The sequence below is a fragment of the Cherax quadricarinatus genome, chromosome 1 (genome assembly GCF_038502225.1).
Source record: "Cherax quadricarinatus isolate ZL_2023a chromosome 1, ASM3850222v1, whole genome shotgun sequence".
Lineage (NCBI taxonomy): Eukaryota > Metazoa > Arthropoda > Malacostraca > Decapoda > Parastacidae > Cherax > Cherax quadricarinatus.
Genome location: NC_091292.1, coordinates 73,228,535 through 73,251,367, shown reverse-complemented (window position 1 = coordinate 73,251,367; position 22,833 = coordinate 73,228,535). Strand labels below are relative to the sequence as shown.

Below are 22,833 nucleotides of genomic sequence, written 5' to 3'. Positions count from 1 at the left end.
AGCACGTGTTCACCTTGGCCCGAGGACACTTATGGCAATGGTATCTCAAGGATTAATTTCAGCTTTATATATATATATATATTATATATATATATATATATATATATATATATATATATTATATATATATATATATATATTATATATATATATATATTATATATTTTTTTTTTTTATTATCACACCGGCCGATTCCCACCAAGGCAGGGTGGCCCGAAAAAGAAAAACTTTCACCATCATTCACTCCATCACTGTCTTGCCAGAAGGGTGCTTTACACTACAGTTTTTAAACTGCAACATTAACACCCCTCCTTCAGAGTGCAGGCACTGTACTTCCCATCTCCAGGACTCAAGTCCGGCCTGCCGGTTTCCCTGAATCCCTTCATAAATGTTACTTTGCTCACACTCCAACAGCACGTCAAGTATTAAAAACCATTTGTCTCCATTCACTCCTATCAAACACGCTCACGCATGCCTGCTGGAAGTCCAAGCCCCTCGCACACAAAACCTCCTTTACCCCCTCCCTCCAACCCTTCCTAGGCCGACCCCTACCCCGCCTTCCTTCCACTACAGACTGATACACTCTTGAAGTCATTCTTTTTCGCTCCATTCTCTCTACATGTCCGAACCACCTCAACAACCCTTCCTCAGCCCTCTGGACAACAGTTTTGGTAATCCCGCACCTCCTCCTAACTTCCAAACTACGAATTCTCTGCATTATATTCACACCACACATTGCCCTCAGACATGACATCTCCACTGCCTCCAGCCTTCTCCTCGCTGCAACATTCATCACCCACGCTTCACACCCATATAAGAGCGTTGGTAAAACTATACTCTCATACATTCCCCTCTTTGCCTCCAAGGACAAAGTTCTTTGTCTCCACAGACTCCTAAGTGCACCACTCACTCTTTTTCCCTCATCAATTCTATGATTCACCTCATCTTGCATAGACCCATCCGCTGACCCGTCCCCTCCCAAATATCTGAATACGTTCACCTCCGCCCTACTCTCTCCCTCCACTCTGATATTCAATCTTTCATCACCTAATCTTTTTGTTATCCTCATAACCTTACTCTTTCCTGTATTCACCTTTAATTTTCTTCTTTTGCACACCCTACCAAATTCATCCACCAATCTCTGCAACTTCTCTTCAGAATCTCCCAAGAGCACAGTGTCATCAGCAAAGAGCAGCTGTGACAACTCCCACTTTGTGTGTGATTCTTTATCTTTTAACTCCACGCCTCTTGCCAAGACCCTCGCATTTACTTCTCTTACAACCCCATCTATAAATATATTAAACAACCACGGTGACATCACACATCCTTGTCTAAGGCCTACTTTTACTGGGAAAAAATTTCCCTCTTTCCTACATACTCTAACTTGAGCCTCACTATCCTCGTAAAAACTCTTCACTGCTTTCAGTAACCTACCTCCTACACCATACACTTGCAACATCTGCCACATTGCCCCCCTATCCACCCTGTCATACGCCTTTTCCAAATCCATAAATGCCACAAAGACCTCTTTAGCCTTATCTAAATACTGTTCACTTATATGTTTCACTGTAAACACCTGGTCCACACACCCCCTACCTTTCCTAAAGCCTCCTTGTTCATCTGCTATCCTATTCTCCGTCTTACTCTTAATTCTTTCAATTATAACTCTACCATACACTTTACCAGGTACACTCAACAGACTTATCCCCCTATAATTTTTGCACTCTCTTTTATCCCCTTTGCCTTTATACAAAGGAACTATGCATGCTCTCTGCCAATCCCTAGGTACCTTACCCTCTTCCATACATTTATTAAATAATTGCACCAACCACTCCAAAACTATATCCCCACCTGCTTTTAACATTTCTATCTTTATCCCATCAATCCCGGCTGCCTTACCCCCTTTCATTTTACCTACTGCCTCACGAACTTCCCCCACACTCACAACTGGCTCTTCCTCACTCCTACAAGATGTTATTCCTCCTTGCCCTATACACGAAATCACAGCTTCCCTATCTTCATCAACATTTAACAATTCCTCAAAATATTCCCTCCATCTTCCCAATACCTCTAACTCTCCATTTAATAACTCTCCTCTCCTATTTTTAACTGACAAATCCATTTGTTCTCTAGGCTTTCTTAACTTGTTAATCTCACTCCAAAACTTTTTCTTATTTTCAACAAAATTTGTTGATAACATCTCACCCACTCTCTCATTTGCTCTCTTTTTACATTGCTTCACCACTCTCTTAACTTCTCTCTTTTTCTCCATATACTCTTCCCTCCTTGCATCACTTCTACTTTGTAAAAACTTCTCATATGCTAACTTTTTCTCCCTTACTACTCTCTTTACATCATCATTCCACCAATCGCTCCTCTTCCCTCCTGCACCCACTTTCCTGTAACCACAAACTTCTGCTGAACACTCTAACACTACATTTTTAAACCTACCCCATACCTCTTCGACCCCATTGCCTATGCTCTCATTAGCCCATCTATCCTCCAATAGCTGTTTATATCTTACCCTAACTGCCTCCTCTTTTAGTTTATAAACCTTCACCTCTCTCTTCCCTGATGCTTCTATTCTCCTTGTATCCCATCTACCTTTTACTCTCAGTGTAGCTACAACTAGAAAGTGATCTGATATATCTGTGGCCCCTCTATAAACATGTACATCCTGAAGTCTACTCAACAGTCTTTTATCTACCAATACATAATCCAACAAACTACTGTCATTTCGCCCTACATCATATCGTGTATACTTATTTATCCTCTTTTTCTTAAAATATGTATTACCTATAACTAAACCCCTTTCTATACAAAGTTCAATCAAAGGGCTCCCATTATCATTTACACCTGGCACCCCAAACTTACCTACCACACCCTCTCTAAAAGTTTCTCCTACTTTAGCATTCAAGTCCCCTACCACAATTACTCTCTCACTTGGTTCAAAGGCTCCTATACATTCACTTAACATCTCCCAAAATCTCTCTCTCTCCTCTGCATTCCTCTCTTCTCCAGGTGCATACACGCTTATTATGACCCACTTCTCGCATCCAACCTTTACTTTAATCCACATAATTCTTGAATTTACACATTCATATTCTCTTTTCTCCTTCCATAACTGATCATTTAACATTACTGCTACCCCTTCCTTTGCTCTAACTCTCTCAGATACTCCAGATTTAATCCCATTTATTTCCCCCCACTGAAACTCTCCTACCCCCTTCAGCTTTGTTTCGCTTAGGGCCAGGACATCCAACTTCTTTTCATTCATAACATCAGCAATCATCTGTTTCTTGTCATCCGCACTACATCCACGCACATTTAAGCAACCCAGTTTTATAAAGTTTTTCTTCTTCTCTTTTTTAGTAATTGTATACAGGAGAAGGGGTTACTAGCCCATTGCTCCCGGCATTTTAGTCGCCTCATACGACACGCATGGCTTACGGAGGAAAGATTCTTTTCCACTTCCCCATGGACAATAGAAGAAATAAAAAAGAACAAGAGCTATTTAGAAAAAGGAGAAAAACCTAGATGTATGTATATATATATATGCATGTGCGTGTCTGTGAAGTGTGACCAAAGTGTAAGTAGGAGTAGCAAGATATCCCTGTTATCTTAGCGTGTTTATGAGACAGAAAAAGAAACCAGCAATCCTACCATCATGCAAAACAGTTACAGGTTTTTGTTTCACAGTCATCTGGCAGGACGGTAGTACTTCCCTGGGTGGTTGCTGTCTACCAACCTACTACCAACCTATATATATATATATATATATATATATATATATATATATATATATATATATATATATATATATATATATATATATGGCTATTCAAAGGCCTGTCTACTCTATGACTGATGTGTGTGTGTGTGTGTGTGTGTGTGTGTGTGTGTGTGTGTGTGTGTGTGTGTGTGTGTGTGTGTGTGTGAGTGTATGTGTGTGTGTGTGTGTGTGTGTATGTAATCATCTAATTGTACTCACGTAATTGTGGTTGCAGGGGTCGAGACTCAGCTCCTAGCCCAGCCTCTTCACCGACCGCTACTAGGTCCTCTCTCCCCCTGCTCCATGAGCTTTATCATACCTTGTCTTAAAACTATGTATAGTTCCTGACTCCACTACATCGCTGGGTGGGTGGGTGTGTGTACTCATCTGATTGTGGTTGCTGCAGTCGAGTCATAGCTCATGGCGCCCCGTCTCTTCACTGGTCGCTACTAGGTCACCCCTCACTGTTCCATGAGCATTATCATAACTCTTCGTAAAGCTATGTATGGTTTTTGCCTCTAGTACATTACTTTCCCGACTCTTCCACTTCCTAACATCCCTGTGACTCATCTGAGTCTTCAACTCCCATCTCTGAAACTTTTCGTCTCTGTCCACACTGTCAATTCCTCTCAATATTTTATATGTTGCAATCATGTCCCCTCCCCTCCTAAATCCTTCATCTCCTCCAGCATAGTCAGGTCGATTTGCCTTAACCTCTCCTCGTAAGACATGCTCCTTCGCAGAGAGACTAGTCTTGTTGTGAACCTTTTCACTTTCTCTAATTTCTTTATGTGCTTGAACAGGTCTGTCTCCACTGAAAAGACTTTCTTAAACCTCATGTTAAGTTCTTCGCATACTTCTTGGTTGTTTCTTGTGGACTTCCCTCATTCCTCCCTCATTACCTGGTCCTTGACCAATGTTTTCCTCCTGATGTGGCTGTACAAGAGTTTCTGTTCAGAGTTGGCTTTCAATGCTATATCATTTTCATATTACTGCTGAGCCTTTTTCCTTATCTCTGAATATTTGTTTCTGGCTCATCGACTAATTTCTATTTTCCTACGTCATTTGTCGTCAATTATTTTTCCATTTTCTAGCACACTTACTTTTGGCTTCTCTACATCTTTGGGTGAACCAAAGACTCAATCTGGTGTTCCCATTATTTCTGTTGCCCTTGGAAATGAACCTCTCCTCTGCCACCTTGCATTTTGTTGTCATTTAATCCATCATTTCATTTACTGATTTTTCCCAACAGTTCTCTTTCCCACTGAACCTCATGCAGGAAATTTCTCATTCCATTGTAGATCCCCCACTTTCGTAGTCTGGCTTTTTCCATCCTACTCTTCCTGTATCCCTCTCCACCTATAACTACACTATGTATTCAATGCTCAAAACCACATGATCACTAGCTCCAAGGGGCCTTTTATATGTAATGTCCTCAGTGTCTGGACTACTCAACGGGAATATGCTGGCTCATCCTCGTCTCTCTCTGGTAGTGTCCCTAACATGATGTTTTTCAGTATCACCTTCATCATTTTAGCTTCCCATGTTTCAGGTCCCCTGTGTGGCCCTACCCATGTGGGTCCTTCTGGCCACCTCAGCTAGTGTGTCCACCATTCCTCTGTGTCTCTTATCGTTTTCTCTTCACCTCCTGCTATTATGTTGTGCGTTGTATATCGCTATAATCACCACCTTGGGACCCCCAATCTGAATTGTTCCTATTATGTAGTCCCTTGCTTCCATTCTCTCCATTCCTTCCATTTCCTCAAATCTCCACTTACCGTTTTTGATGAGCAGGGCAACTCTTCCTTTCTCTGTGCTCCCTCAATCTTTGCTCAGGACCTTATATCTGGATGATAAGATTGCATTTGTTATCAACCCAATAATTTTCATTTCAGTGTTTGCTATAATGTCTGGGGATGTCTCCATGATTCTTTCATGCGAATCCTCATATGGGTGCTGCTGCAGAGGTGGAGTTTGTGATGAGGGTGGTGGGGTCTATGGGTATGGAGTGTGGGTTATTTTGGGTTTGGTTGCTTTGGGGTTGTCAAGGTTGAGGGTCTTCCATAAGTGGTTCTGTGGGAGTTTATGTTTCCTCTTCCTCCTGAGTCTGGTTTCCATCCTTGACTCTCCAGCTCCTTGAGTCTATGTGTCCTCTCAGTTTCTGTCTTTCTTATCAAGTTCTGCCACAGTCGAGGTACACCCACTGGTAATTTGGCAAGACCCTTAGTCATGCTTTCTTCTGCAGGATCGTGCTTTTCACCGTTTCTGACTTGAAAACCAATTTGACTTATCGATTTCTTCTCTTTGAGAAACCCCTATCCTTAGAAAATTTGTCAACTCCTATCGCTTTCATGATATTTTCAATCCCTTTTTCAACCCCCTATCGTCTTTGTAAGTTGCCCCTTCGGCCTCCTGAAGCCTGTAAGCAAAGATTAACCTCTCCCTTATATCCTTCCATTGCATTTCCCTTATCTCATTATCTGATTGAATTATCTCCATTGCCACTTTCTTTACTATTTCCTGGATCTCTTGATGGTCAGATAAAACCTCTGTAGAGGACCTGCCTCCTTCGCTTTCTTCAGTCTTCTGTCTGCTGTCCCTGTACCCAGTGGCCTGCCACTTTCATTCCTTAACTTTTCCTGGGCTCCCTGGTAGCCTGATAGGGTCAGTGCATATGATTTATCTCCTTCGTTATCTTTGGTTCCCTCGTTTGTTTCTGATGTTCCAGTTCCTGATGTCATGCCTGTTCTGCTTTTCAGTTCATTAGTCTATTTCAGCATTTTCAGTTCCTCCTCTAAGCTCCGTATTCTAGTTCTTGTTTCCTGCAGTCATTCTGTCCTCCATTTTATTGCTAAGCTCTTTCTTAGCCTCCTTTCTCACTTTTGTTCCCTTTTCATGATCTCTGCTACCCAGTCTTCCCTCCCAGACTCTTCTTCAGATCCTAGACTTTCCTTCCTGCTCTCTGGGGTCCCATTTTTTTCACTAGTTACCACAAAATGTAAAGCTTATATGTAAATTTGTGTGTGTACTCACCTATTTGTACTCACCTATTTGTGGTTGCAGGGGTCGAGTCACAGCTCCTGGCCCCGCCTCTTCGCTGATTGCTACTAGGTCCTCTCTCTCCCTGCCCCATGAGCTCTCTCATACCTCGCCTTAAAACTATGTATGGTTCCCGCCTCCACTACGTCACTTTCTAGGCTATTCCACGGCCTGACTACTCTATGACTGAAGAAATACTTCCCAACATTCCTTTGATTCATCTGAGTCTTCAACTTCCAATTGTGACCTCTTGTGTCTGTGTCCCATCTCTGGAACATCCCGTCTTTGTCCACCTCGTCTATTCCGCGCAGTATTTTATATGTCGTTAGCATGTCTCCCCTGACCCTCCTGTCCTCCAGTGTCGTCAGGCCGATTTCCCTCAACCGTTCTTCATAGGACAATCCCCGTAGCTCTGGGACTAGTCTTGTTGCAAACCTTTGCACTTTCTCTAATTTCTTGACGTGCTTGACTAGGTGTGGATTCCAAACTGGTGCTGCATACTCCAGTATGGGCCTGACGTAGATGGTGTACAAAGTCTTAAACGAATCCTTACTGAGGTATCGGAACGCTATCCGTAGGTTTGCCAGGCGCCCGTATGCTGCAGCAGTTATCTGATTTATGTGCGCCTCAGGAGATATGCTCGGTGTTATACTCACCCCCAGATCTTTTTCCTTGAGTGAGGTTTGCAGTCTTTGGCCATCTAAACTATATTGTGTCTGCGGTCTTCTTTGCCCTTCCCCAATCTTCATGACTTTGCATTTGGCAGGGTTAAATTCAAGGAGCCAGTTGCTGGACCAGGCTTGTAGCCTGTCCAGATCTCTTTGTAGTCCTGCCTGATCCTCGTCCGATTCGATTCTTCTCATTAACTTCACATCGTCTGCAAACAAGGACACTTCTGAGTCTATCCCTTCCGTTATGTCGTTCACGTATACCAAGACCAGCACAGGTCCTAGGACTGACCCCTGTGGAACCCCGCTTGTCACAGGCGCCCACTCTGACACCTCGTCGCGTACCATGACTCGTTGTTTCCTCCCTGTCAGATATTCTCTGATCCATTGCAGTGCCTTTCCTGTTATGTGTGCCTGGTCCTCTAGCTTTTGCAGTAAACTCTTGTGAGGAACTGTGTCGAAAGCCTTCTTGCAGTCCAAAAATACGCAGTCGATCCACCCCTCTCTCTCTTGTCTTACTTCTGTCACCTTGTCATAAAACTCTAGTAGGTTTGTGACACAGGATTTTCCTTCCCTGAAACCGTGCTGGTTGTCAATTATACACTTGTTTCTTTCCAGGTGCCCCACCACTCTCCTCCTGATGATCTTCTCCATGACCTTGCATACTATACACGTTAGTGATACAGGTCTGTAGTTTAGTGCCTCATGTCTGTCTCCCTTTTTAAAAATTGGGACTACATTTGCCATTTTCCATACCTCAAGGAGTTGCCCAGTTTCAAATGATGTGTTGAAGATCTTTGTTAATGGCTCACACAATATCTCTGCTCCCTCTTTAAGGACCCATGGAGAGATGTTGTCTGGTCCCACCGCCTTTGAGGTGTCAAGTTCGCATAGCAGCTTCTTCACCTCCTCCTTGGTTATATGTACCTCATCCAGCACTTGCTGGTGTGCCCCCCTGTTCTGATTTCTTGGAGTCCTACTGGTTTCCACTGTAAATACCTCTTTAAATCTTGTGTTGAGCTCCTGACATACCTCTCGGTCGTTTCTTGTGAATTCCCCATCACCCTTCCTCAGTCTGATTACCTGGTCCTTGACTGTTGTTTTCCTCCTGATGTGGCTGTACAACAGCTTCGGGTCAGTCTTTACTTTTGATGCTATGTCATTTTCATATTGTCTCTGAGCCTCCCTTCTTATCTGTGCATATTCGTTTCTGGCTCTTCGGCTGATTTCTTTATTTTCCTGAGTTCTCTGTCTTCTGTACCTTTTCCATTCTCTAGTACACCTAGTTTTTGCCTCCCTACACCTTTGGGTGAACCAAGGACTCGTTCTGTTCTTCCCATTATTTCTGTTTCCCTTGGGAACAAACCTCTCCTCTGCCTCCTTGCATTTTGTTGCTACATAGTCCATCATTTCTTGTACTGGTTTTCCTGTCAGTTCCCTCTCCCACTGAATGTCTTGAAGGAAGTTCCTCATGCCTGAGTAGTTCCCCCTTTTGTAGTTTGGTTTTTCCCAGCCTATTCCTGCTACTCTCTCCACTTGGAGCTCAACTATGTAGTCGAAGCACAGAACCACATGATCACTAGCTCCCAGGGGCCTTTCATACATGATACCCTCGATGTCCTAACTACTCATGGTGAATACAAGGTCCAACCTTGCTGGTTCATCCTCTCCTCTCTCTCTGGTAGTGTCTCTAACATGTTGATGCATGAGGTTCTCCAGTACCACATCCATCATCTTGGCTCTCCATGTTTCGGGACCCCCATGGGGCTCCAGGCTTTCCCAGTCAATCTCCTTGTGATTGAAATCACCCATAACTAGTAACTTTGCTCCCCCCATGTGTGCTCTCCTGGCCACCTCGGCTAGTGTGTTGATCATTGCTCTGTTGCTCTCATCGTATTCTTCTCTTGGTCTCCTGCAGTTCTGTGGTGGGTTGTACATTACTGCAATTATCACCTTATGTCCCTCAGACTGGATTGTTCCTACTAAGTAGTCCCTTTCGCCCATGCCATCCATTCCTTCCATTTTCTCAAAACCCCACTGGTTTTTAATGAGCAGTGCAACTCCTCCTCCCCCTCTCCTCCCTCTATCTTTCCTGAAGATTTGATATCCGGATGGAAAGATTGAATCTGTTATTATTCTGGTGAGTTTTGTTTCTGTGAGTGCTATTATGTCTGGGGATGTCTCTTTGATTCTTTCGTGCCACTCCTCATACTTGTTTGTTATTCCATCTGCATTTGTATACCACACCTTCAACTTCTTTTCTAAGACTGTGGTCTGGGAAGTATATTGGGGTTGGGGAAGTGGGAGACCTGGTAAGGAAGTATGGGTTGTTGCTGTGGGGGTGAAGTTTGTAATGTAGTGGGTGGGGGCATTGGATGTGGCATGGGTGTTTTGATTTAGAGTGTTTGGTTGCACTGGGGTTGACCTGGTTGGGAGGCTTCTATAGAAAGTTGTGAGGGAGGTAGAATATATACATATATATATATGTGTGTGTGTGTGTGTGTGTGTGTGTGTACTCACCTAGTTGTACTCACCTAGTTGAGGTTGCGGGGGTCGAGTCCGAGCTCCTGGCCCCTCCTCTTCACTGATCGCTACTAGGTCACTCTCCCTGAGCCGTGAGCTTTATCATACCTCTGCTTAAAGCTATGTATGGATCCTGCCTCCACTACATCGCTTCCCAAACTATTCCACTTACTGACTACTCTGTGGCTGAAGAAATACTTCCTAACATCCCTGTGATTCATCTGTGTCTTCAGCTTCCAACTGTGTCCCCTTGTTACTGTGTCCAATCTCTGGAACATCCTGTCTTTGTCCACCTTGTCAATTCCTCTCAGTATTCTGTATGTCGTTATCATGTCCCCCCTATCTCTCCTGTCCTCCAGTGTCGTCAGGTTGATTTCCCTTAACCTCTCCTCGTAGGACATACCTCTTAGCTGTGTGTGTGTGTGTGTGTGTGTGTGTGTGTGTGTGTGTGTGTGTGTGTGTGTGTGTGTGTGTGTGTGTGTGTGTGTGTGTGTGTGTGTGTGTGTGTGTGTGCGTGCCTGTGTGTGTGTGTGTGTGTGTGTGTGTGTGTGTGTGTGTGTGTGTGTGTGTGTGTGTGTGTGTGTGTGTGTGTGTGGTGTGTGTGTGTGTGTGTGTGTGTGTGTGTGTGTGTGTGTGTGTGTGTGTATGTGTGTGTGTGCTCATCTATTTGTGGTTGCAGGGGTCAAGTCACAGCTCTTGGTCCAAAATCTTCGCTGCTCACTACTGGGTCCATTTCCTGCTCCATGATCTTAATCGTATCTCTTCTTAAAGCTATGTATATATTCTACCTTCACTACATCACTCTCCAGAGAGTTCCACTTCCTGATAACTCTATGACTAAAGAAATACTTTCTAACATGTCTGTCACTCATCAGAGTTTTCAACTTCCTGTTGTGTCCCCTTGTTCCTGTGTCCTATCTCTGAAACTTTCTGTACCTGTCCACCTTATCAATACCTCAGTATTTTGTATGTTCTTATTATGTCTCCCCATTTATCCTGTCCTTAGTGTCATCAGGCTGAGTTCCCGCAACCTCTCCTTGTAGGATCCTGGACTAATGTTGTTATAAACCATTACACCTTACTGGTGCTGCGTCTCTAATGTGGGCCTGACATACACGGTGTACAGAGTCTTGAACGATTCCTTACTTAGGAGTCATCACGCTATTCTTAGGTTTGCCAGGGGCCCATATACTACAACAGTTATTTGTTTGATGTATGCCTCAGATGTGTTCGCTATTATACTCACCCCAAGATCCCTTTCCTCGTCGTAAGCTTCTCTCTTTTATGTGCGGGTTATTTGTGTATCGTTCCAGTCACGGTATTGTGTCTTTTTTTGTTATTCAGTCTTCGACCCCCTAGCATGTATTCTGCATTGTTTTTACCTTTCGTAATCGTCATGACTCTGCACTTGGCTTGGTTAAACTCCAGCAACCAATTGATTGACCAAGCTTGCAGCCTCTGTGTGTGTGTTTGTTGTACCGAATAATCTGAACCGGTGAGTTTGGCTTAAGAAGAAAAGCCATTTACTCTGAATAAGTGTAAATGAGTCTGAACAAAAGATACAAAACATTGATTATTGATTTTAAGTATTATTGAATGATTAGGATGAGATTATATTATTATCACAGAATGTTTTAGTTAAAACTTGGTATGAAGAGTAACTATGCTATCATACTTCTACTTAAATGCCTCACAGCCATGTGGTCTTGGTTGCCAGTTCCACCACCTCATCCATTGCTTCATGGCAGCCTATGAGACACATCGAACTCTCGTTCTCAACTCTACTGGCTGGCGATACTCCCCCAAGGGCTGGGAAACTGTCTTCCAGCCTTTCAGTGAAACATGCACCAACTACTCTAAAGCGAATATAACATACTGGCCTGGTAAGATGTGTGAATAAATATTTAGTTCATCTTTCATTATCTTACATCAGTAGTGACGTTCTTATATCATAAAATAAGGTAGGTTTATATACACTATATTTATATACACTAGACTACACATATTCGCAGGCAAGAATGATTCACCAACGATACGCTTTCCTCCGTCTTACATCATGAATCCCTCTCCAAACATGTTGCCATTAGCCATCCCGAGAGACATCTCTAAACGACTTTTACGCTTGCATGGTAATCCAGGCGTCTGGTGGATGGGTCAGTTTATCAAGTATTTTTTCAAATTTCAGCCGAACATGCAAGAAACTATCAGCAAAACAGAAAAATCCATTCAGTTTGAACATCCCATTGTGGGGTAAGTATCCCAACCAAATTTTTGATGAGATTTTTTTTTTAATTGGACATCAACATTAAATTGTTTCTTTAGTTATATAAATGATACTGCGATTTTTTTCCTTATGGACAAGAAATGAGCAAATAGTGAAGTTAGTTCCTTTGTTTCATTAAGTGCCTTATTGTAAGATTTTATTGTTTTCTGCAGTGTACATGTCAGACGAACCGATAAACGTACCGAGACAAGTTACCATAATGTGGAAGAATACATGGAACAGGTTGAGGAATACTTTGCCGGACTCCAGCTCTTGGACCCAAATGTTACACGACGGATCTACCTATCTTCTGACGAGCCCAAAGTCTACGAAGAAATGGAGAAAAAGTACCAGATTAAGGATTTTGACATTATATTAAGTTTTGTGGATGTTATATATACGAAACAATATATACAAAATTTGCACTTCAGTTTTCGCGAACCTAACTTTGAATTAAATTCATTATAGAAGTAAATTCTTAGGGATTTAGGTATAATAAGTTAGAGAAGGATGGATCTTGATATACTTTAAATTAATTTTGATCCAGTGGAAGAATATAGTCTTTTAAATTTAATACGAATATTTATAGTTAAGAGTGATGGGAAACAATTTTTATAGCTTTCTCGATATCTTATTTTTTTTTTTTAAATCATAGTCCTGGGGAGCCATCTTTCGTAAGTTTTGTCATATTTCCATTCGTTCCTAAATTTCTCGTTCATACATAAAAAGGGCATATTATTAAATAAGAATGACGTCAGCAAAATATATTTCAAACATACTCTCACGATCTAAGGAACCAAATATTACATTATTCCACAGGTACCCTCATTACAAGATCCTTTATCACAGGAAGCATGTACAAGTGGACCAGGATATAACACGGTTCACTGTGACCTCGCTTAGAGATCTCGTAGTTGATATCTACTTCTTGGCTCGTACAGACTACATCGTTGTCACATTCACGTCAAACGTGAGTACTGTTCTGACCATTGTAATAATTATTCCGAGAAGTACTTAGATCGAAATTTAAAAAAATTATGATTGTTCAAAGTTCAAAAAAATGCATTACGTATTGTTAAGTTTAAACACTAATGTTTATTTGTGAAAATTATGATACAAGAAGAGGAAATAGAAACGTGTATAATCACTAAAGACATTTTTTGTTTTAGATCCATTTCGGTCTTGAGACCTTGTTTACAAAATCTCTGGACCGAAACTCTTCCTGATAATTGTTTTTAGGTGTTTGCACATATGTTTATCTCAATGTTTAAATAAAATTTTATAGAATATTAATTAACTGATTATGCTATAAGACCGACGATATGTCAGACTCTTTTCCTACTGGTTTATTAAAGACAAAATTACTGAACATTACGACCTTTCCTCTCATAGCTAAGGTCAGTACTCGACATTAGTTGCAGTGAAAAAGGTCTTCAGTAAAGGTCAAAATATAGTTACAAGTGATAAATTAGTGGGACTAAGAGTTGAAGAAAAACAATGTGGGTTAAGGAACGAGTAAGAGGAAAAAAAACAATTGTGGTTGTGCTAACTGTGTAAATTCCAAAGGGAAGCTTTCACTTAATGTCGTAAATTATTGGTTTCCAAAGTTCTTACGATCACACGTTGACTCTGTAATTTCAGCCGTGTGCCCCTTTGTATAGAGGGGAAAAATAACTTTCTACAAATAGTGACGGAGATAGGGAGATTGATATAACAACATACACCTATATTTTACTAGTACATAAGAGTGACAGATGTTGTTGATATAACAACATACTCCTATATTTTACTAGTATACAAGAGTGACAGATGTTGTTGATATAACAACATACTCCTATATTTTACTAGTATACAAGAGTGACAGATGTTGTTGATATAACAACATACTCCTATATTTTACTAGTATACAAGAGTGACAGATGTTGTTGATATAACAACATACTCCTATATTTTGCTAGTACATAAGAGTGACAGATGTTGTTGATATAACAACATACTCCTATATTTTACTAGTATATAATCGCTGTTCAACATTATTTTTCCAACAGGAAAAACAAATTTGAAAAACAAACTTTCCTAATTCATACATTAATTATTATTAAACTTTTAAAAAATATTATTAATATCGTTATATTTGGAAAGAAATATAATAATATCAACGTCAAAAACTTAATGACTACAAGAAATCGGGAGAATACCGGCAAATAAAAAAAAAAAAAATTACACTGGGTTTAGAGCCAGGAAAACTTAGTGAGAAGAATGTATGTGTGCTTTTTGAAAGCCAGAACTTTAATTCTGGGTCCTCACAGTCACCCTGAGATCATTCTCCATAAATATTATAACACGATCGTTGGTCTTAGCAATGCACAAAACACAGAATTAATGCTAGCATTGATATGTTGAGGGAAACAGTAGAACTTTATATGGTAATTTTGACAACTAAAGTAAGATTGAATAATCTGTGACCAGAATTTAGTCGGATGGACAGTTGATATGTCTGTATTAACTATTTATACTTTGAATATAGTTGTGTAAACAACTTGTCGGTTCCTTGTAGAACCGACAAGTTGATAAATTAGACACATGTGTAACACTTGGGTATCGTTATTGAGGAAACGTTTCTCCACACAGTGGCTTCATCAGTCCATATAAAGGAAAATGGTGAAGAACAGGAGTAGTTTGAGGTAATCAGTCCCTCAGGCAAGGCTCAATGTAATCAGTCCATCAATCTTGAAAAGAATACAGCATATGCACGAAGAAGCTGCTATAATTTATCAACTTGTCGGTTCTCTGAACCATTTATCTACATTCCTGTTAGACACAGAATTACAACCCTGGAATGCAAAGGCCTGTTATCCTGGGTGTAAAGGGGGCAAAATAAACGCAGCAGAAAAACTTTTGACTTACATTATCCTTCACCAAGTATGTACACTATATACACTATGTACAACAATAGGTATTAGTGCACTCCACTGTAAATAAGGCAGAATAGAAGCCACTAGAGAGCAGACCGTGCTTCAACCAGCTCTAGAATGGGAATGACAAGGGCAGACAGGTGTGTGGTACCCACAACACCTCTGCGATTGCCAAAACCATCTTCTCATTGACTTGAACCTGGGTACTGATCAAACGACGGGGCCCCATCGTCCGACCCTAGTATTGGTTCGCTGGTTGGGGGAGATAGCCTTTCAATGAAGGTGTGTACATGCGCTGAATAAAAGTTATGTACTCTTTGCATGCCACACACAGCAACATCTTGGGATCTTAATACAAGGAATTCTTCACTTGCCTATCCTTTAGGCATGACCTACTTCCACATTTGGATTAATCAGATGTGATACCACCTACGACTGCTTCACTTCACCTGTCTACAGTATATAAGCAACTTCTTCGTGCAAAGCAAATGCTGTATTCCTTTCAAGATTGATGGACTGATTACATCGACTCCAGGATGAGGGACTGATTACCTCAAGCTCCTGTTCTTCACCATACTCCTTTGTATGGACTGATGAAGCCACTGTGTGACGAAACGATTCCTCAGTATAAATGCCCAACTGTTACATATGTGTCTAATTTATCAATAAAATTCGTCTTCCATTAAATTTTATGTTAGTCAATAAAATGTTGATAAATAAATATAATTAAAATATTGATTTTGAAACCAAAAACTAATTATTATATGTGAAAATTAATTTGCAAAACCCATATGGGCTTCCCTGTTTTAATGTATAGTCACCAAGTGAACACATCATGTGATATCATCCCTGTCAACCCAGTAAGCCTGCAGGAGGCGTCGGTCATATGACCAAATGCTACACTTGGCTAGTGATTATATCACTAAAAGCCCTGTCAGGAAGCCTTTATATTGTTTGTGAATAGCATATCACCACTGGTACTCAAAACATGAGGAAAGACGGTAATACTATGTTGTACTATAAATCTCCCAGCAACCATAGAACCGATGGTAAAAAATTTTGGCTAGATGTTCTATCTTGTCAAATAAATACTTATCTACTTAAAGGAGACTTTCTTTTAGCTGTTCCAAATTCCTCCCTGGGCACTCGACTGCGCCCCCATCCTCACCGAACATAGGTGTATTTGCTGCAGGGCGACAGCTGATCAATTCGGACTTCATGGTCTGGTGTGTCATACATCAGAAGAGGAGTATGCTAGACATGAGGAGGTTAATGACATCTTAAAGAGAAGTCTCGTCACAGCCCGTTGCCCAGCTCAACGGGAACCCCAAATACAGAGGTCTGATGGAAGTCAAAAGCGCCCTGATGGAGTCACTATGCTACCCCTAGAGGGATGGTAAGCAGATTGCATGGGACTAAACCTGTGCCGCCACTTTGGTAGACACCTACTTGCCATACTCTGAAGCTGAAGGGGGGTGGAGCTGCCAGCTACAGGGAGACCCAGAAGAACCGCAGATATGAAAGCGTTCCCCCTTGCTATAACTTCATCCTAATAAGGTCAGAGACCCTTGGAGCATGGGGCAAGTGTGCTCTAAAGTTCATCAAAGAGCTGGGTCAAAAGCTCGTCTCAGAAACTAAGGATCACAGAGCGGCCAGCTTCCTCTATCAGAGACTCAGTGTTGTGATCCAGAGGGTAAATGCCTGCATTATTCTGGGCACGCGGCCCACCGGTGGGGAGCTGGACGAAACATTCTAGATGTACGCTCTGAGATGTTATTTATGTTGTTCTATTCCCCATTGTATTTTTGTCAATGTATTTTGCCTTTAAATAAAGTTCACAGAGAATATAGAATATAGGGGGTGGTAGGAGAAGAAAATATTCAAACATCTCCGTGGAGAACCTCGAGTTTTCCCAGAAGTAAGTTTATTCTTTTCTCTGAGGATGAGGGTCCCCAGTCCAGTTCCAGAGGTGGTGCCTCCATATATATACATATATATATATATATATATATATATATATATATATATATATATATATATATATATATATATATATATATATATATATATATATTATTGTGACCACGAACGAGTGGTATTGATCAACAACAACACTGCACTAGCCAAGGACTCGAACTCATGCTGCTTTGGCCTGCCTCATGGTGGGCAAAAACGCATGACGCCCTAATCCACTGGACCATACGATCCTTAGGAGTAGTGCATCCAGCGGAACTGGATGTTGTCCTCGCTACCCAAGGACACACGATGGTGTAGATTACTCTAGGTTAATTTCATTCTAGGCCCTGTTTGGTGTACTGGTACAAAGAAGAGCAGTATTTTATATTACTGTGACCACGAACGAGTGGTATTGATCAACAACAACATTGCACTAGCCAAGGACTCGAACCCATGCTGCTATCGTTTACATGATTTGCGACACTTTCTGGAGAAAAAAAATCGAAAAATTTTGGATTAAAGTGTTATCTTACCGAAAAATAGTGCCTAATTCTAGCATCAATTTGATGCAATCAGCTTGTTTCTATCATATAACTAACCATTTTTTTCTAAAAATGTATTTTTTTTTTACTCCTGCTGTCATCAAGAGGACATGATGACAATACGTTTTTTTTTTTTTTGCTGCAAAAATTACGGTTTTTATGATTGTTTCTTTCCAAATATACTAGTTGGCTTATTCTCTGTGGAGCTCCTATCAGTCCATGGAGAAAAACACACGTCAGTAGCCTGTGGGCTGCCGGGATGTTTGGTTGTGTGTGAATGACACATGTGCAACTCTTGGGTATCTTTATTGAGGAAACGTTTCGCCACACAGTGGCTTCATCAGTCCATACAAAGGAGAATCTTGAAGAACAGGAGGAGAATGAGGTAATCAGTCCCTCAACCTTGAGTCGATGTGGTCAGTCCATCAATCTTGAATAGAATACGGCATACGTGCTGAGAAGGAGCTTATAAACCCAAGAGTTGCACATGTGTCTAATTTATCAACATGTCGGTTCTCTGAACCATTCATCTACAAACCTGTCAGACACTGCAACTTCTTGGGATCTTAATACTTGGGAATTCTTCGCTTGCCTAATTCTTGGGCACGACCTACTTCAACATTGAACAAATGTTACACGACCTATGACTGCTGCACCTCTCCTGCCAACGGTTTATAAGCTCCTTCTCAGCACGTATGCCGTATTCTATTCAAGATTGATGGACTGACCACATCGACTCAAGGTTGAGGGACTGATTACCTCATTCTCCTCCTGTTCTTCAAGATTCTCCTTTGTATGGATTGATGAAGCCACTGTGTGGCGAAACGTTTCCTCAATAAAGATACCCAAGAGTTGCACATGTGTCTAATTTATCAACATGTCGGTTCTCTGAACCATTCATCTACAAACTTGGTTGTGTGTGCTGAGACTTGGTGCACGGTAACCGTCGAGTTTTACACAATATAATTAAATAAAAACTCTGGAGTTTATAGTCACATTTTTCGATAACTACCGGAAAAATATTCATGATTTTTGCAGACGTTGTTGAGGAATGCTGGTTCTACAGAATGATAATAAGAAATTGTGATGTTCCATACCAATATGTTTTTATTGATTTAAAAGAAATAAGCACCAAATTCAACATTTTTTTATTATGAATTCTGCTGACATTTTGCATAAAGTTTTATGGTTAAATAATTATTTAGGCCTTTATCTTTCAATTCATGTCAGCTAGAACATTGTGCATCTTACTAATTCCGTAAAGTAGGGAGAGTTGTAGGCACTAGAATAGGGCATTATTGATTTTTTTTCTATCTATCTGGTCGACAAAACGTCACTAGGAAGACAGTGTGCGGGTGTCAAATGCTGCTTAAATCACTGTAAACGTTTTATTGAAATTGGTAAAAGGATTTAATTTTTTGTTCATCCCCTCAAGGAAGGTACCTTGATGCTGGTGAGGGGATCTTGATCTAGGGAATTGGATCTGTTCTCCAGTTCCCTGAATTATACCTGAATACCTTCCACATCAACGCCTCAGGCGCTGTATAATCCTACGGGTTTAGCGCTTCCCCTTAATAATAACAACAATAATAATTTGTGTGACTTGTACACTACTCAAGGCTACTTTAATTTCTGAAATGGAGATTAAAGTAAGCCTTAAATTTATGTATGTCTGAGATATACATAAACCCTGAAATTACACGTACTGTTATTTTATTCATCAGAAAGCAGAAGCATCTCCTGACACGGGTCATAATCATATACATGACCCATATCGTGCATAACGATGTGTCATGAATACTTTCAAGATATAATTAACATCTAACAAGTATATTCTTGGCGGTACAGATAGGGAGGCTGGTGTACGAGATGATGCAGACCCTCAACCACGACGCCTCCGCTAAGTTCTACTCCCTGGACAAGGGTTTTTATTCCCACTCACAGCGCCCAAACTTTTCTAGGGTGCGCTTTACCCACCAGGCTCGCAGGTATGAATGAATTATCTTATTTAAAGGCACAACAAATATATGAAAATATGAGGCTATCTATATTCAAAATTAAATATTCAAAATATGATCTAAATTGTTGTTTCTCAATGGGTTCCTTGATGTCATTGGAAATTATTTACTAAACTCTTGAATATGTGTATTAAAGTTCAAGTTAAACCTAACGCAATTATTTTATCTTCTCAGAAAATGAAAACTTTGATAATGTGGAATATTTGAAGCATATATCTAAATCAATATTGTTGTATATATACATACATATATATATATATATATATATATATATATATATATATATATATATATATATATATATATATATATATATATATAAATATGTGAACAGTATTTAGATAAAGGTAGGGAAGTTTTTATTGCATTTATGGATTTAGAAAAGGCATATGATAGAGTGGATAGAGGAGCAATGTGGCAGATGTTGCAAGTTTATGGAATAGGTGGTAAGTTACTAAATGCTATAAAGAGCTTTTATGAGGATAGTGAGGCTCAGGTTAGGGTGTGTAGAAGAAAGGGAGAATACTTCCCGGTAAAAGTAGGTCTTAGGCAGGGATGTGTAATGTCACCATGGTTGTTTAATATATTTATAGATGGGGTTGTAAAAGAAGTAAATGCTAGGGTGTTCGGGAGAGGGGTGGGATTAAATTATGGGGAATCAAATTCAAAATGGGAATTGACACAGTTACTTTTTGCTGATGATACTGTGCTTATGGGAGATTCTAAAAAAAAATTGCAAAGGTTAGTGGATGAGTTTGAGAATGTGTGTAAAGGTAGAAAGTTGAAAGTGAACATAGAAAAGAGTAAGGTGATGAGGGTATCAAATGATTTAGATAAAGAAAAATTGGATATCAAATTGGGGAGGAGGAGTATGGAAGAAGTGAATGTTTTCAAATACTTGGGAGTTGACGTGTCGGCGGATGGATTTATGAAGGATGAGGTTAATCATAGAATTGATGAGGGAAAAAATGTGAGTGGTGCGTTGAGGTATATGTGGAGTCAAAAAACGTTATCTATGGAGGCAAAGATGGGAATGTATGAAAGTATAGTAGTACCAACACTCTTATATGGATGTGAAGCTTGGGTGGTAAATGCAGCAGCGAGGAGACGGTTGGAGGCAGTGGAGATGTCCTGTCTAAGGGCAATGTGTGGTGTAAATATTATGCAAAAAATTCGGAGTGTGGAAATTAGGAGAAGGTGTGGAGTTAATAAAAGCATTAGTCAGAGGGCAGAAGAGGGGTTGTTGAGGTGGTTTGGTCATTTAGAGAGAATGGATCAAAGTAGAATGACATGGAAAGCATATAAATCTATAGGGGAAGGAAAGAGGGGTAGGGGTCGTCCTCGAAAGGGTTGGAAAGAGGGGGTAAAGGAGGTTTTGTGGGCGAGGGGCTTGGACTTCCAGCAAGTGTGCATGAGCGTGTTAGATAGGAGTGAATGGAGACGAATGATACTTGGGACCTGACGATCTGTTGGAGTGTGAGCTGGGTAATATTTAGTGAAGGGATTCAGGGAAACCGGTTATTTTTATATAGTCGGACTTGAGTCCTGGAAATGGGAAGTACAATGCCTGCACTTTAAAGGAGGGGTTTGGGATATTGGCAGTTTGGAGGGGTATGTTGTGTATCTTTATATGTGTATGCTTCTAAACTGTTGTATTCTGAGCACCTCTGCAAAAGCAGTGATAATGTGTGAGTGTGGTGAAAGTGTTGAATGATGATGAAAGTATTTTCTTTTTGGGTATTTTCTTTCTTTTTTGGGTCATCCTGCCTCGGTGGGAGACGACCGACTTGTTGAAAAAAAAAAAAAAATATATATATATATATATAAATATATATATATACATATATATATATATGTATATATATATATATATATATATATATATATATATATATATATATATATATATATATATATATATATATATATATATATATATATATATACATATATGTAGACAATCGCAGACAGGTGATTTAACAATGTAAGAGAAGCCACGGGGGGAGGGGAATCTTTAGCTCAATTATTTTCACACTTCTCAGTGGGTCAACAATAGCTGAGCAATGTTACAATGATAGCCACAGGAGAAATGAGGGTAAGTTTTCTCAGACTATGGCAGCGTGAGTGACACAGTACTCATTTTATATTTTCTGGCCATAGGCGTGCTGATACTACTGTTCGAAAATTGCAACGTATCTACACTCCTGCTTCAGAGTGCAGGCACTGTACCTCCCACCTCTAGGACTCAAGTCCGGTTAAACGTTTTCCGTGAATCCCGTCATAAATGTTACTTAAATAACAAAAAGGCACAATACCGTGACTGGAACGATACACAAATAACCCGCACATAAAAGAGAGAAGCTTACGACGACGTTTCGGTCCGACTTTATCAATGGTCCAAGTCGGACCGAAACGTCGTCGTAAGCTTCTCTCTTTTATGTGCGGGTTATTTGTGTATAAATGTTACTTTACTCACACTCCAACCGCACATCAAGTCACGCTCACGCACGCTTGTCTCAATAGATGCCTTCCTATCCCACCACATTGTAAAATGCTCCAAACTTCAGAACACCCGTGACTTAACCTGATTCTTTTTTCCTTTTCTTCTTCTCCCTCTTCCACTTTCCTCTTTCCTTTTTCTTCTTTGGGTTGTCTTTCTTCTGACTTGGGTATTTGTTCCTTCATTTTCTTTATTTATCCCCCCCCCCTCTGTGTTCTTGCTCTTACCCTCTGTGGGTACATAGCTCCCTTGCAGTGCTCCTCTTTCTCGGTATTTGACTAGCTGAACATTAAAATGGTATAAAATACCGACAGGTTGTTAGGTAAGACACATATGCAACAGTTAGGTATCTTTATTATGAAACGTTTCGCCTACACAGTAGGCTTCTTCAGTCAGGTACAGAAAAGTTGATAGAAGCAGAAGATACTTGAAGACGATGTAATCAGTCCATCACCCTTAAAGTTTTGAAGTGGTCAGTCCCTCAGTCTGGAGAATAGCATTGTTCCATAGTATGAAACAATATGGAGAATATGGAACAATGCTATTTCTTCTCCATATTGTTTCATACTATGGAACAATGCTCTTCTCCAGACTGAGGGACTGACCACCTCAAAACTTTAAGGGTGATGGACTGATT

The 22,833-nt window shown here is 40.5% G+C and overlaps 1 protein-coding gene across 1 annotated transcript in view; it reads left to right on the top strand.

Annotated features, from left to right (window-relative positions):
* Positions 1-19,676, top strand: part of LOC128688831 (alpha-(1,6)-fucosyltransferase-like) — a 29,738-nt gene extending 10,062 nt beyond the window's left edge. The window contains exons 4-8 of the mRNA XM_070085968.1: positions 11,699-11,885; positions 12,015-12,252; positions 12,439-12,612; positions 13,085-13,235; positions 19,527-19,676. Coding sequence (XP_069942069.1) covers positions 11,699-11,885; positions 12,015-12,252; positions 12,439-12,612; positions 13,085-13,235; positions 19,527-19,676 — 900 coding nt within the window. The remainder of the gene's footprint in view (positions 1-11,698; positions 11,886-12,014; positions 12,253-12,438; positions 12,613-13,084; positions 13,236-19,526) is intronic.
* Positions 19,677-22,833: the final 3,157 nt, after the last annotated feature.